Genomic DNA, 14,169 nt, shown 5'->3' with positions numbered 1-14,169 from the left:
GGGATCTTATCAATGTGTACAAGTACCTGAAGGGAGGGTGTCAAGGGGATGGAGCTACGCTCTGTTCAGTTGTCCCATGTGACAGTACAAGAGGCAGTGGGCAGAAATTGAAGCACAGGAAGTTCCGCCTGACTGTGAGGGGGGATTTCTTCCCTGTGAGAGTGATGGAGCACTGGAACAGGTTGCGCAGAGAGGTTGTGGAGTGTCCTTCTCTGGAGATCTTCAAGGCCCACCTGGATGTAACCCTGTCTAAAACGCTCTAGGTGACCCTGGTTGAGCAGGGAGGTTGGCCTAGATGGTCTGCAGAGGTCCCTTCCAACCTTACCGATTCTATGATTCTGTGATTCTAAGATTCTAAGTTATGTCTTTGCAGATGCAGGCAAGGTTTTCCAGGTCCCTCTTCTCACCATAGTTGGCATTTGGCAATGCCAGTAGTGCTTTGGTGTGCTAGTGTTCACAGGTAGTCCCATTTCTCCACATTTTTCCTGCGCTGTGTTTGGCACTGCTTTCATCTGGTGGTTGCACATGGGGTGAGAAGATGTATGGACCATTACCAATAACCTACCAAACTCTCTGTTCTCTCATTTTCACAGCAGCTGCTGAGCTAAGGAAATATTTCCACTACTTTTTCTCAAGTGACMTTGCTAGTCACATGAATACTGTTGCGTTCCTGTGTAATACATACTTTGTTACAATAGCACTATTTAAAACGTATCCCTTGCTTTCTAGGTAAACAGTGATCCATGCGTACTCTGCTAAAAAGTTTGCCATTAAGCAATATATATAAGAATCCATTTACTCATTGTACCATTGATTGTGCTATAAATACACATTTATATGTGTGTGTAAGTATATATGAACTTTTTCAGAAATTACTTTATATTTTCTTTCAGATTATTGTTAAAAATGAGTGACAGTTTTTGAGCTGAGGAAAGGTCCTTAGAAGACCGAGCTGTAAACATTCTCATTTACTGATGATTTCTGTTATTGATGAACCAATCTTTAGTCCTTTTGAATGCAGTAATCTTCATTTTTAGTATCAATGTCTTTAAACAAAAAACCCATAGAGTTTTATCAAAGCCACGGGACCTATCTGGCCTCTACCTATTTCATGCAAAAATTTGATTAATGGTAATGCTCTAAAATTAATATTCRTATGCTTTTTATTTATATTTCAAACCATTTTAGTTTTCTCATTTTAATAGTTATTTCTACTAAATCAGGAGATTTTAATTTATGTGCAAATTAGGTACCTTTCTAAAAAATATATAGTATTTCAAGCTGATGAAATCTTATTTTATCTAGTGTCTACACTGCTTCATATATAGTATAAAGGATTTGGACAGAAAGACCTGAAGACTYATTAGATCATTCTCAAACACTGAAAAAAGAAGCTACATTTATCCCTTTTTTAAAATAACATTGCACTTTGAGGAAAATAAATTTATTTAATTATAAACAAAGTTTTCAGAAAAACATCCTGTCTCTTAAGGAAACTCTTCTCATTTTATATCCATAAATATTTTTCTTCCTTCTGGGTGCTATGAGGAGGATCAAAATCAGCCCATGAATAGGGGGAGTGTGGTCCTTTTGAAGCAAAGCTSTCTTAAAAACCAGCAGGATAGGATGGGAACCAGCATCCTTCCATGTCAGCACTGCTGACCTCCACCAAGGAAGAGTATCTCATGCCTGTCTGTGCTAGTGACCAAGGTGGAGCGTCTGCAGGTGCAGCTGTATCCTTTTGACTCCTGGCAGAGAAGGGCAAGCTGTACTTAGAGTTGGCAGATTCATGAAGGATGAGCCTGGCCATCAGATGCACATTGAAAAACTTATGTATTTGAAAGGTGTAARGTGGTTTCTGACGGTGGTGGCTTTGGACATCTGGCACAGAGGGGCCTCCCTGGATTTTCTAAGGTGTGTGCACCAAGAGATAGCAAGACATGTGCATGTGGCTCCTGCTTCTGCCTGTAAAACCAGTGCAGAGCATGGCCATGRGCACCCATGTAATGGAAAAGTGGAGGACTGTAAAAGAGGATTTCTGTGATTCTGTTGCTGCCTGCTCAAATTATACCCCTACATGGACCCTGTCCTGACCCATGGAGCAGTCCTGTGAGTCAGGGTTGAATCCCGGTGAGAGATGGGATAGCAGTCTGGTCCACCTGGCGAGTTCATGTAGGCTCAGCTGGAGAGTTAGGTTGATTCCTGGTGAGAGATGGGATAGCAGTCTGGTCCACCTGGTGAGTTCATGTATGCTCAGCAGGAGAGTGAGCTGTTGCACAGGTGCATGAGGAGTTTCCCCTCTTGAGATGAATATTTCCTGTGTGTAACCTGCTGCTTGTGTGGTGGTGTGGCAAGAACTGGCTGCAGGAGAGTTGTGTGTGAAAGGGCTYAGAGACTAGGTCTGCTGAAGCCAACTGTTGTGCAAGGGCGCACAGCTGTGCATCTCCTCTTGAAGCAGCAGCCCTGTGTCTGTGCCCTGCTACAGAGGGAAACAGAGTAAGGATACCCATTCCCCCCCCCCCTTTTCCCCTTTGTATAACTGCTGTGTCCAGACATTTCCTTTTCTGCTGTGTAAGAGCCAGCAATGGCATTTTTGCTATTTGTTAAGCTGCCAGCCCCTTTCTTTCCCCTCTCCTATCTTGGGCTCTCATCATGCACCAACAGACATTGATGGGGAAGTTTGCAGACAGCTCTCAGACCTTCTTCCTACAGGGTATATGGAAGGACCAGCTGGTGTCTGCGGTAGCATAACTGGGAGCAGATGTGGAGTTTGATGTTGCTGTCCTGAGGGACGCAGGGAGCACACAGCACTGCTAGAGCCTGGGCCAGGAGGCATGGCCAAGTGCTAAGGTCTGAACTGTTGCTGTGGCTGACGATGCTCTAGTCACTGCCTGGCCGTGGGGATGCCTGTGTGTACTTGGCAGTTCTCATCCCTGCTCTCTCCCCATGCACTGCAGAATGTCCCCTGACAGCGGCAGCACAGCTGGAGCACGGCACGGAGATGATCAAAGCGCTGCGCAATGGGGGAGCTCACCTGGACTTCAGGACGCGGGAGGGAATGACAGCTCTTCACAAGGCCGTCCGGTGCCGCAACCACACTGCCCTGTTGGTGAGTCCCTGGGGAAGAGCTGTTGCCAGTGGTGAACCTGCTGGGAAAACAAGCTCTCCTTCATGACCCCCTGGTGTCCTGAGCTACGGGTTGCTACCTATCTTTTCCAACCTTCCTGTGTCCTACCTTCCCTCAACTTCCCCCCTTCCGTTGTCTGCTTAGCATGCACATCTTTGCCAGGACCTCTCTCTTCATGGTGCTTTACAAAAAGCACAGCTTATTAAAAAAAGTTGGTAGCAATAACGGGAGCCTCAGCAAATGAGGTGGCGAGTACTGCCTCTGCTATGACTGGGAGCATCTCCATTCTTGCTGGTGGGCTCCTATTGCTTCATCTCTGAGTTTGACCTTCTGAAGCACGAGCCCTGGAGTGAACCACACGCTTCCCTTGCAGACACTGTTAGACCTCGGTGCCTCTCCAGACTACAAGGACAGTCGAGGACTAACTCCTCTGTATCACAGCGCCATGGTAGGTGGGGATCCCTACTGCTGTGAGCTCCTACTGCACGACTATGCCAAGCTGGGCTGTGTTGATGAGAACGGCTGGCAAGAAATCCACCAGGTGAGCCAGGAGAGATGCTYGTGGGGCCATGGCCTGGGAATGGTGTTTTCTTAGTTCTTCCCTTTGCAGTAGGGTGCCTGTTAAGCTTGTCAGGATGAATGCTTTTCTCCTGTCTACAGAGGAGCTTGTCCTGTCTCCTTGTATGTCACATGGAAAGCAGAGTCTTGGTGGATGGTGAGAAGCACTGCTTTACCACATTAGGTTGGGACAGAGGTGCCATTTTTTTTCAAAGGATTTGCACATGATGTACTGGCTCTAGCTCTCATCCCAGGCCTAATATTCAAGCTTTTTTATTCTGGTCTCAGTCAGTTGTGCCAGGCTTCCTCCCAGATTATAACTTTTTCATAGAAATGATTTATCCAAGATGTATTCATAAGTATATTACTGTAAGGAGCAGCAGTGTGCATGTGTGTTAACAAGACTCTTCAGGGTACAGTTGTAGCCTGATAAAACTTTCCTAGCATGAGTGAATCGAGCAGAAGCAGGAGGATGTTACAGGGTTTACCTGAGTTCKGTTGGTTTATAACCTCCCTGTTCCTCCCTGATTTTCTGTTTCTTTTCCCCCTTTTGTGTTCTGAGCAGGCATGTCGCTATGGCCATGTTCAGCACCTGGAGCATCTTCTCTTCTATGGAGCTGATATGACTGCACAGAATGCCTCAGGAAACACTGCTCTGCATATTTGTGCTCTCTATAACCAGGTATACCTCTGTGATTTGAGGAATGAGAACAAGAAAACTTAGGGCACTAGACTGTATGAGTTAGAGAGGACACACACTGGACTGGGGCACCTTCTTATTGCTATTTCCAATTCTAGACACAGAAAAGTTCTTCTGAATTGCATCTGTCCTCTCTCCTAGGGTGAAGGTGATTTCGTTGGGAATAACAGTCTCATTTCAGATTTCTCAAGAGGCAGATGATGACCAGAGGGTCTATTGTTTAGTATATTCCTACTCCTAGGATGTTTTTGCTGATTTTCTGCCTAACTTACTCTGTAATTTTTCCTCTGGTTTCCACTACTATTACRTACCAGATGCAGCAAGGTCCCATCACTGGTTGGGAGGGAGCACTTTGCCTGGGTGGAGAGTGATAATTTGTTTCAGGTGTTTGAGTTTAACTGTATAAGGGAGGCATGGGGCCAAGCAAGACTTGTTGAGAACATTTTGGATCTTATCTCAGGTCACGTGCCTGGGGGTGCAGAGGTCAGAATGTATTTCCCTCATAGGTTGTGTTCCTTCCTAGAGACTTTATAAACTGTGTTATGTCTTTTGATTATAAATGGAATTTGCAGTCTCTATTCCTGAAATAAGAAACTGAATACCRTTATATTTTACAATTGGCATTGATACATGTAGACTGATTTGTGGCTTATGTGATAGATATGTTTTTCTGCACACCAAGAACTCTTATGTGGAAAGGATGTTTTTGTGGAGTGGGTTGGCAGAGTGGCGTTAAATGCTGCAGTGGCATGTAAGCAGGAGCCATMGAGCAGCACATATGCAGATGGACCTGGCCTGCTTGGTGACTGGAGGATTACCATTTAAAAGGGGTTGAACATCCTTACACATTCTTCTCTCCTGCCAAAGGAAACTTTCTGAGCCACCACTTTGTTTACTTTGTTGTCACCAGTCTGCAATGCTAATTGGTTTCTTCTTTTTTTCCCCCTCTTGCTTGCTTTCCTAGGAGAGCTGTGCTCGAGTTCTCCTCTTCCGCGGGGCGAGCAAAGAGATTCGGAACTACAACAGCCAGACTGCATTCCAGGTGAGGCAGATAGCTCCTTCCCCTTGTGCTCAGCGCCTCTTGCAGAGCTCTTTGTGCCTAGATTTTATGGCACGTGCCCCCTCCCCCCCAGTGAGGGCAGTATCTGTAACGTGACCCAGATGTACACATAATAAAACTTACTGGAACAATACCATTGATTCAGGAGGTCTGTTGCCTTAACTGCTGGAGCAGGAAGGAGGAAAGAGAACATATACACATGAAAGGGCCTATGACAATATCTTGTGAAGAGGGGCTAAGAGAACTTGGTTTATCTTGTTCTGTGTAATGGAGGTTGAAAGCAGAATGTCAGAGAAGGAACAGAATCATTAGAAATGAGTTTTGCCACAAAAATGAATGTATCTAAACTTGTCATTAATAAAGTTAGGAGACCTGTAGCCACAAGAGTAGTGAAACTCTGCAGTAGTTTTCCAGTAAATGCTCTGGGGAACATAGGCAGAGAAGGGGAAGCTCAGTCATTTTACAGTGCAACTCCTTCCATAAATACATCAAGTTAATGGGAAGTGACAGCCTGCAAATACCACAGGCTACAATCTTTGGAGGAAGTTGCTTCCCATCCACAGTCCGCTTTGCCYCTCTTTGTGAAAGTTCTTGAGCTTGAAATAGCCAATGTCTGTGCTCTTATGGAAACACACTCACTTGCTTGAGGACCTTTCAGAAATGCTTTGACTCGATGTCCAGCTAATACTAATCTTCGGGCATCCCTTGAGAGAAGAGTATGCCTGCCAGCTTCTTACTCAAATACCAGCTTCAGTGCCTGCAGACAAGCTCCCAAACCATTTGCCTTCTAGAAAGTCTTTTTCTTGCTTCTTTTTCCATGTTATTTATAGATGCTCTAGGCCATAGTACCAAGTATGACAATGACAATGATGTCATACAATCCCTACAAACATCATGAGTGATCCCTGTGAGAAGCCTTATTACACATGCAATCATTCTCATTAAACGTCTGCATCTGCACTTGTCATTAGAGCAGCTGTTTGTTCTGGATGGAAACTAGTAGGGAATTGCTGAGCAGATATCCAGCACTTGCTGGAAATCTGCCACATTCCAGTTGTGCCGGACYGACTTTGTCTCATGCAAAAGAAACTTACGTGGGTGGTGTCTGTTGTGTCCTGAGGTACTAGCATTTCCTGAAAATGCACCAAATACCTGTGCAACATGTGTACCATGAGTACACAGGGAAGCTGGAAGCTGCTCTTTGACCTGACTGTTTTTTGGCAATCATGATGAATTTGCTGTGATTGTCCTTGAAAACCTCTGCTGCAAGCTGCTGGAGTGGTATTACATTCTGCATAAGGCTATTTCATTTAAATTTTAAGTAAGTGCATGTTTTAATGTGAATTAAGCCTACAGTCATTAAAAGTGTACATACAACTTGCATATGCAATTACCATGACTGTATGTAAAAATTATGCATCTATGTGGAGATATCAGTTAATTAAATAGTTCCTTATACCTGAACAAGAAATAAAAATGTTTATGTAGTTTCAGGAAATGAATATATAGCTTATTTTCTTAATCTATTTAGAACTGATTTCTTTAGTAAAACTGAGACCATATTGCTTACAAGCTGTGATACAAGTTGGTTTGGACGCTGAAAGAAAAAAGTCTTGAATGTCAGATTGAGTGTTTCTTGTAGGCACTCTGATGTTTTGTCATATGTRGGAACTTTAACCTGGATTTACACCATAGTGGAACACCAATAACAGAATGAATTCAACTAATTTTAAGTGTCTACAGTGCAGATGCCTGCACTGTATCTAGTTGTCTGATGCTCCGTAATAGCTGAAAGAAGCAGGAGTGTCATTTATGTGGCAAAGTGCAGATCCTCCTGGAGGAAGGGAATCTCATCCATACCATCACTGGCAGCCCAAGGTGCCTGGCTCCAGTGGCTGCTACATGCACAGAACCAGAGGAATGTCACTCCAGACGGCTTTGCTCTTAACTAGTGTCATTTCTGCTCTTTAGTAATGCACAACAAATGCTAGAAGGTGTTTCAGCTCAGCYGTGATGGCCCTTCATGACAGGTGTCATCCCATGGGAGGCTCTTTGTGAAATCCATCTTTGCTTAGACCTTTCTCTGCCTGCTGCATGCCATCTACCACTCTGGGAGATGGGTCATGAAAGGGCTTGTGTGGATGGAGGCAGGAAGCTCTGCCATGCTCAGAGATACTGCTGCTCTTTGGGGAACTTTGCTCTGGAAAATGAGCGTATTCCCATATGACTTCTCTCTGATTTAACCTRAAAGTATTTAGTTCCAGAAAGGGGCATCTTTTAGGAAACTGCTGCTTCCTTTACAAATGAGCTGAACTTTGAGGATCCAGAGATGAAGAAAGGGGAACTTCTTGTTTTGACATTTGTAGGACATAGAGTGGCTGGTGAAGGAGCGATGGTATATCAGGTGGTGGAGAAAGAACAAATGGCTTCTGCTCAGATTTTGCTCATGTCCTGCAGAGACCTAGCAAATGCTAATAGCGGGGGGGGGAAGTGTTTTCCTTTGTGAAGTAGTGTGACTAATTGGAAGCTTCTGTTCCAGAGAGTAAAAGCTATGCTTAGTAATCCAATCAGACTTTTTTATTGACATAAATAGAACCTGATCCAAACCTGAATATGATATTAGTGTTACATGCTCCTATTGGTTCCCAGGTTTCAAATAGAAACTCTGTGCCTCCCTGCTTAGACTGTTTGCTCAGTATTTCAGCATGTCAGTAAGTCACTGACTGCTGTGAAGTCTGGCATTTCCTCATGTATTGTCTTCAGGTACTTGTGGTAATGGGGTGCTATGTTTCTATGATGGAGTTTCAGCATGTCAGAGGAAACCTGAGTCTGTATGAGAGTGCATGTGTGCTACCTGGAGTTCTCCTGTGGCTGAGATCTATAAATATCTCTTTGTGTGGCTATTTAGTCAGATTAYTGCACATAGCTGTTGTTAATTTGTTACTGTTAAACAGATAGCTTGGTGTCAGCAGCCTGAGATGATTCAAAATAGCATTCAGTGATTTAAAGAGTTTAGAAGGTATAATCTGCTTGATTTTCTTCTTTGAGGCAAATCAGCCAGGGATGGCGTGCACCTCTTTGTGTGTGGTTTGTTAAGCTGTTGCAGCTACTAACTGGCCTAACGCAATCCCTGTGGAGTACAGTGCTCGATCTGTATGATGGTACAGGAGCGCTGAGTGCATTATCACCTCTATTTGGCTAATAGCAGGTTTTAAGAAAGAGCCTAAGAACAGGGTAGATCTAGGATTGGAGTTTACTCAGCATATCTTCCCAGCTTTTGTCAGTCTACAACTTACTATTTTCCTGAGCCAGCATTTGTGCTTACACCTCTGTCTTTGCTCTTAGCTTGCTTTTCTTCCATAAACTAGGGCTACAAATATGACTGGAGGACTAGAGCATCTCCCCTATGAGGAAAGGCTGCCAGAGCTGGGCCTCTTCAGCCTAGGGAAGAGAAGACTGACAGGGGATCTTATCAATGGCTACAAATACCTTAAGGGAGAATGCCAAGGGGATCGGACCAGACTCTTTTCAGTTGTCCCGTGTGACAGGACAAGAGGCAGTGGGCAGAAATTTAACCACAGGAAGTTCTACCTGAATATAAGGCAGAAATTCTTTCCTCTGAGAGTGACAGAGCACTGGAACAGGTTGCCCAGAGAGGTTGTGGAGTGTCCTTCTCTGGAGATATTCAAGGCCTGCCTGGATGTGATCTTATCTAACATCTTCTAGGTGACCCTGCTTGAGCAGAGGTGTTGGCCTAGTTGATCTCCAAAARTCCCTTCCAACCTCAACCAAAAACATCCTGTTAGATGCAGTCCTTCCCAAAGCTCCACAGCCTCATTCGAATACTTTCTTCTTCCTAAAGAACAGAGACATCATTTTTCAGGTAGGATATTGCGTACTGAAAATACACAGGATGAAAAAAAGCCTCTTCCTCTTTCTCCCCCTTTTCCTCCCCCTCCTTTTTTTTCCTTCTAGCTACTTTAGCAGTATCTGTAGTGGAAGATCAGAAGCAAAGTGCTGCCTGGGCACTAGCTTTCTCAAAAATCTCTAACCTCTTACCCTCTTAGGGTGCCCACTGACTGGACTAGATGTATTGACTACTGAAGCACATTGTGGATCAGGAGCCAGTGCATCCAAAGTGGCCTTAAGGGATATTCTGGAGAATACACAAGCCTCAAAGGAAGTTCATTTAGTATCAGGGAAAGGAAACTGTAGAGGATGGCAGACTTGAGTGGAAGTTTAAAAGGGGAGATGAGTCTTAAAGGCTGTCAATCTTCCTGTACGGTGTTCTTGGCTCAGAGAGAGCATGAAGGATCCATTGGACCAACAAGCAGGAAAGGATAGGCTCTCATCTCAAGCCTGCACTGTGAAAACAGGCAGTTGCGCACATGATGTACCAACATCATATTTGAACAGTACTAATACCCAGTAGTACTGGTATTAGTACCCAGTACTAATACCTACAAGCAGACAGGTGTATTGYGTAGGTAGTCATAAAAACATGATGAATGCTCACAGAAGCATTCAGTGACATCCTTCCTCATTCACTGCCGTGGTCAGGCATGAGGGTTATGATTTGGACAAAATGCTAATCTATCAGCATGGCTCTAGGGCTCTCAGRGGCAGAAGTTTTATCCAGGGTCATTCCTGCTTTTCTTTCCTCTGCCTCTCCCCTTGCAGTTCCCTGACCCCTGAAATCACAAGGAACATCTGACAGATCAGAGTTGATACCATTGTAACACACAGTGTGATTTTTTTTTTCCCCTCCCCCAATGTGGGAACACAAATCCAATGTCTAGTCCTTCCTCTGCCTGACTGTCCATGTGTGATCCACTGTGGGCATGTGTACTCTCTCATGTCAGACCAATGAACACTTTCCCTTTGCCAAGCCTGTGGGAATGTGCATGCCCTACTCGCCCCCATTCTCAATGATTGCTTGTATAAAGAAGAAGAAATGTGGGGCCATTTCACTTCACTGTCTTCTTGAAATTGTATGCTTTGCTCCTGCAGGCTTGCAGCTGTTTAACAAGTCATTATCTGTCTGTCTTTTGTCTGTCAGCTAGTTCTTCTAAGTTTCTGTGTTATGATGGCTGACTATTCTTTGCATCATCACTCACTTGGGGRAGACTTCATTCCTGGAAAGAATTTATCATTCCATTTGCCTTGATGCGAAAGGGACTGGTAGTGAGATCAGCAAAATCTTCAGCATGAGAAAGCCATGAAAACCCCATCTGACCTCCTGTCTACCAAGGCAGACATTAGGGACCTCCAGCCATTGGTGCTCTTCTCAGAAGCTTGTCACAGGAAGGTGCCAGTTTCTCTTGCTTTTGCTTCCTCAGTTTGTAAAGGTCTGCTCCTCCCTGACTCAGAGTAGCTCAGAAGTTGCCAAATGGGCCACCACTGCCATGACTACACCTTGGCTCTAATTCATGCAGTGAAGGCCAAAGGTTCACCCCCTATCATCTTACTCCACTCATACTCAACCTTTGACCTGTCTTGTTGAAATTTCACTTTGCAATAGTTGAAGTGCTATTCCTTGCTATGAGCTTCAGCTTCTGCTGAAGCTTGCCATCCTCTACAATTTCCTTTCCCCAATACTAAGTGACACTTCCTTTCTGAGGCTTGTGTATTCTCCAGAATACCCCTTAAGGCCACTTTGGATGCAGTGGATACTGCCTGTTCTGTAAGAAGGCCTTCATAACCTTCCCTCTGATGATCTCTCTTCTGATGAAGTTCTGCTCCTGATGAAGTTCTGCTCCCCTCCCCCTCCTTCAAAGTCTCAGGTTTATCCTAAAATCACTGGGCATCTTTTCTTCTGTCCTGAGAAAGAAATGTACCTGTCATATATTCAAGGTTAGAGGCCTCCAGATTTCCCCATGACCTAATGACCTTTGAAAGCTAGGCATTTCAAACAGGCTTATCAAAGACTTCACATCACGTGCCATTCATCTGCCTCCAGTTTTTCTAGTCTACTAAGGCAGGAGCTCTGACGATGCCACGTGCCCGTTTGTCATCTAGACTCCATTTTGGGGTCTTTTTTCACTTCTGCTAGGATTTTATTGTCTTGACAGCATACAACATTGGACACTTGGTACTGAACAATCACTAACAGCTGCAGGCTCCACTTCCTCTTACTTCTACCTCACAATCCTCTTTTCCCTCTCCCTTTTCAGGGATGTTTTTCATGAGTCTGTCTTGCCTGGAGTTGAATGCTATGTTGGCACTAGAAAAAGAATTGGATCCACTTCAGGGCTGTATTGTCAGTGCTCTGAGGACACTAATAGGTCTTACTGGCCTGACCAGCCCTACTTGGGGCCTCCACTCACCCCTGCCCATGGGCCCAAGAGCCAGTTTAAGCTCAGGCCTCAGTCCTTACATGAGCTGTCCTGTAGGAATACTAGTCTCCAGCTCAGCTGCAGCCATGCCTGTGTTTGGCCATGGATACAGATGATTGGACCTGCAGACTGACTTCTGACCTGACCTCAGACCTGCTTTGTCACTGTGGGCCTTCCTCATGATCTCTGGGCTGTGTTTGATGCTGGATACTCTCACCAGACCTAATTCAGACCCTGATGTATGGATTGACTTCCTGGCTTGAACTTGGACCTGCCTTGTCACCATGGACTTCCTTGATAATCTTGACTCTTGGTTGAACCTGACTCCCTTCTCTGGGTAGTTCAAGAAGGCAACACTAGGTAATGTCCTGTGTTTTAGGAGGAATAAGGCTTGTCTGAAAGTCTTGATCTTCAAGAGGTGCATTGTATTCTGACAAACTGATCCAGTGTCACTGCTTCAGTTTTGTTCTTGCATGGGACTTGTGATAGCCCAAAGCCCTTCAGGTCAGCCTGTCTACAGCTTCTTGGGATTTTTTTTTTTACCAAAGTATTGGTAAAAGCAAACAGTTAGCTGCTGTTCAATTGCAGTATTCTAGGTTTCTTTTCCCTTTCTTTATTGATAAATTCACAGAGTAATAGACATGATCTTTCAAATTCTGTGAATGTCTGTCTCTTTTCGAACATGTGACTGGTATGATTTGACTTGGAAATGAAACCATTTACCTTTTGCAAGCTGAACTTTATCAGAGTAGTTGCTGATTTGGAGATGAGCATGTTCTTCTGTGCAGACAGTTTCTTCTAACCTTGATTTGACACTGCCTGGGCTAGCAAAGAGAAACTGTCTTGTCTGTATGGCCTTTGTCATCTTTTTGACACTGCAGCTATTTCCAAAAATGTTTACTTCGTGTGTCCTCCATTGATCATCAGAACTCAAAGTTTCTGCTTATATGTTGCAGAATCTGGCTGATATCCACAGAAGAGAGCCTTAAAATTCCTTTTGTCTTTCTGATAGGATGCTAGATTTCACCTCCTGGTTTGAGGAGCCAATCAGAAGTTCTGTTGCTTAGATTTTATGGATCATATCTATGTTGTAGACTGGCCATGTGAAGTGGCTTTCCTGACTCGCATTGGGATTTGACATCCAGCTGATGAGAAAYGGTTGATGATTGGGGTCAACTTTACTGAGGATGTGTGAGGGAAGGAGATACTCTTCACTCTTTCAGAGTCACTGCCCTTGTCACTCTTGTCCAGATTGCTGTCCACCAAGACTACTAGAGCCTTTTCCTCAGAACTGCTCCCCAGCCTTTATCATTGCCAGTGTTTCTTCTTTCCCGGGGCAAGACTTTGCATTTGTCCTTACTGAATTTCCTGGAGTTCCTACTGGTACATTCCTCCAACCTGTTCAGGTCCTTCTGGATAGCAGCCCTGTCCTTGAGTATATTGGCCAGTCCCTCTAAGTTAGCTGTCACCTGCAAACTTGATAAGAGTTGTACTCTTCGTCACTGCCTCCGTATCTCTGATAAAGATGTGATCATCAGGATAGACTCCTATGATGTTCCACCTGTCACTGACATCCAGAGAGAGAACAATCCATTAACAACCATTCTCTGAACCTGACCATCCAAGCAGTTTTTTACCCATCTAGCTGTCTACCTGTCCAGACTGTAATGTCGTAACTTCTATACAAATAGAGTTAAGACTTCTTCTAGGGCCCTAACCCATGGGATTCCACCAAGTAGGCACCTGAAGAGGCTCCCCTGAAGTCCAGAGATGTGATCCTACTTATTGCCTCGCTTCTTCCACRCAGCATCCTGAACTCCACCATCTCATGGTCACTGCAGCCAAGGCTGCCCCCAACCTTCACATCTCCAACAAGTCCTTCTTTGTTTGGTAGTACAAGCTCCAGCAGCACACCTCTCCTCGTCGGCTCCTCCACCACCTGTGTTCAAAAAGTTATCATCAATGCATTGGAGGAGCCTCCTGGACTGTTTGTGCCCAGCTGTGTTGTCTTTCCAGCAGACACCAGGGTGGTTGAAGTCCCCCATGAGAACCAGGGCCTGTGATCGTGAGGCTACTTCCAGCCATCTGTAGAAGGCCTCATTGACTCCCTCTTCCTGATCARGTGGCCTGTAGCAAACACCCATAGTAGTGTCACTCACGTTAGCCTGCCCTTTAATCCTTACCTGTAAGCTCTCCACTTGCTCTTCATCCACCCCTCCGCAGAGCTTGATACATTCYGGTTGCGCTCTCACATGAAAAGCAACTCCACTGCCTCATCTTCCTGGCCTGCCTTTCCTAAAAAGCACATAGCCATCCAGGACAGCATTGCAGGCATGTGAGCTATCTCACCATGTCTCTGTAACTGCAATGAGATTGTGGCCCTGTGACT

The 14,169-nt window shown here is 44.8% G+C and overlaps 1 protein-coding gene across 1 annotated transcript in view; it reads left to right on the top strand.

Moving 5' to 3' along the window:
- Positions 1-14,169, top strand: part of LOC146591094 (SH3 and multiple ankyrin repeat domains protein 3-like) — an 88,169-nt gene that overhangs the window by 33,758 nt on the left and 40,242 nt on the right. The window contains exons 5-8 of the mRNA XM_085313472.1: positions 2,958-3,109; positions 3,501-3,668; positions 4,251-4,367; positions 5,350-5,427. Of these exons, the coding sequence (XP_085169598.1) occupies positions 2,958-3,109; positions 3,501-3,668; positions 4,251-4,367; positions 5,350-5,427 (515 nt within the window). The remainder of the gene's footprint in view (positions 1-2,957; positions 3,110-3,500; positions 3,669-4,250; positions 4,368-5,349; positions 5,428-14,169) is intronic.

Source organism: Rhea americana, unplaced genomic scaffold (assembly GCF_003343005.1).
Source record: "Rhea americana isolate MKP2758 unplaced genomic scaffold, rheAme1 scaffold_388, whole genome shotgun sequence".
NCBI lineage: Eukaryota > Metazoa > Chordata > Aves > Rheiformes > Rheidae > Rhea > Rhea americana.
Note: the sequence above shows the minus strand (reverse complement) of the source record. Positions and strands in the feature narration are given on the sequence as shown.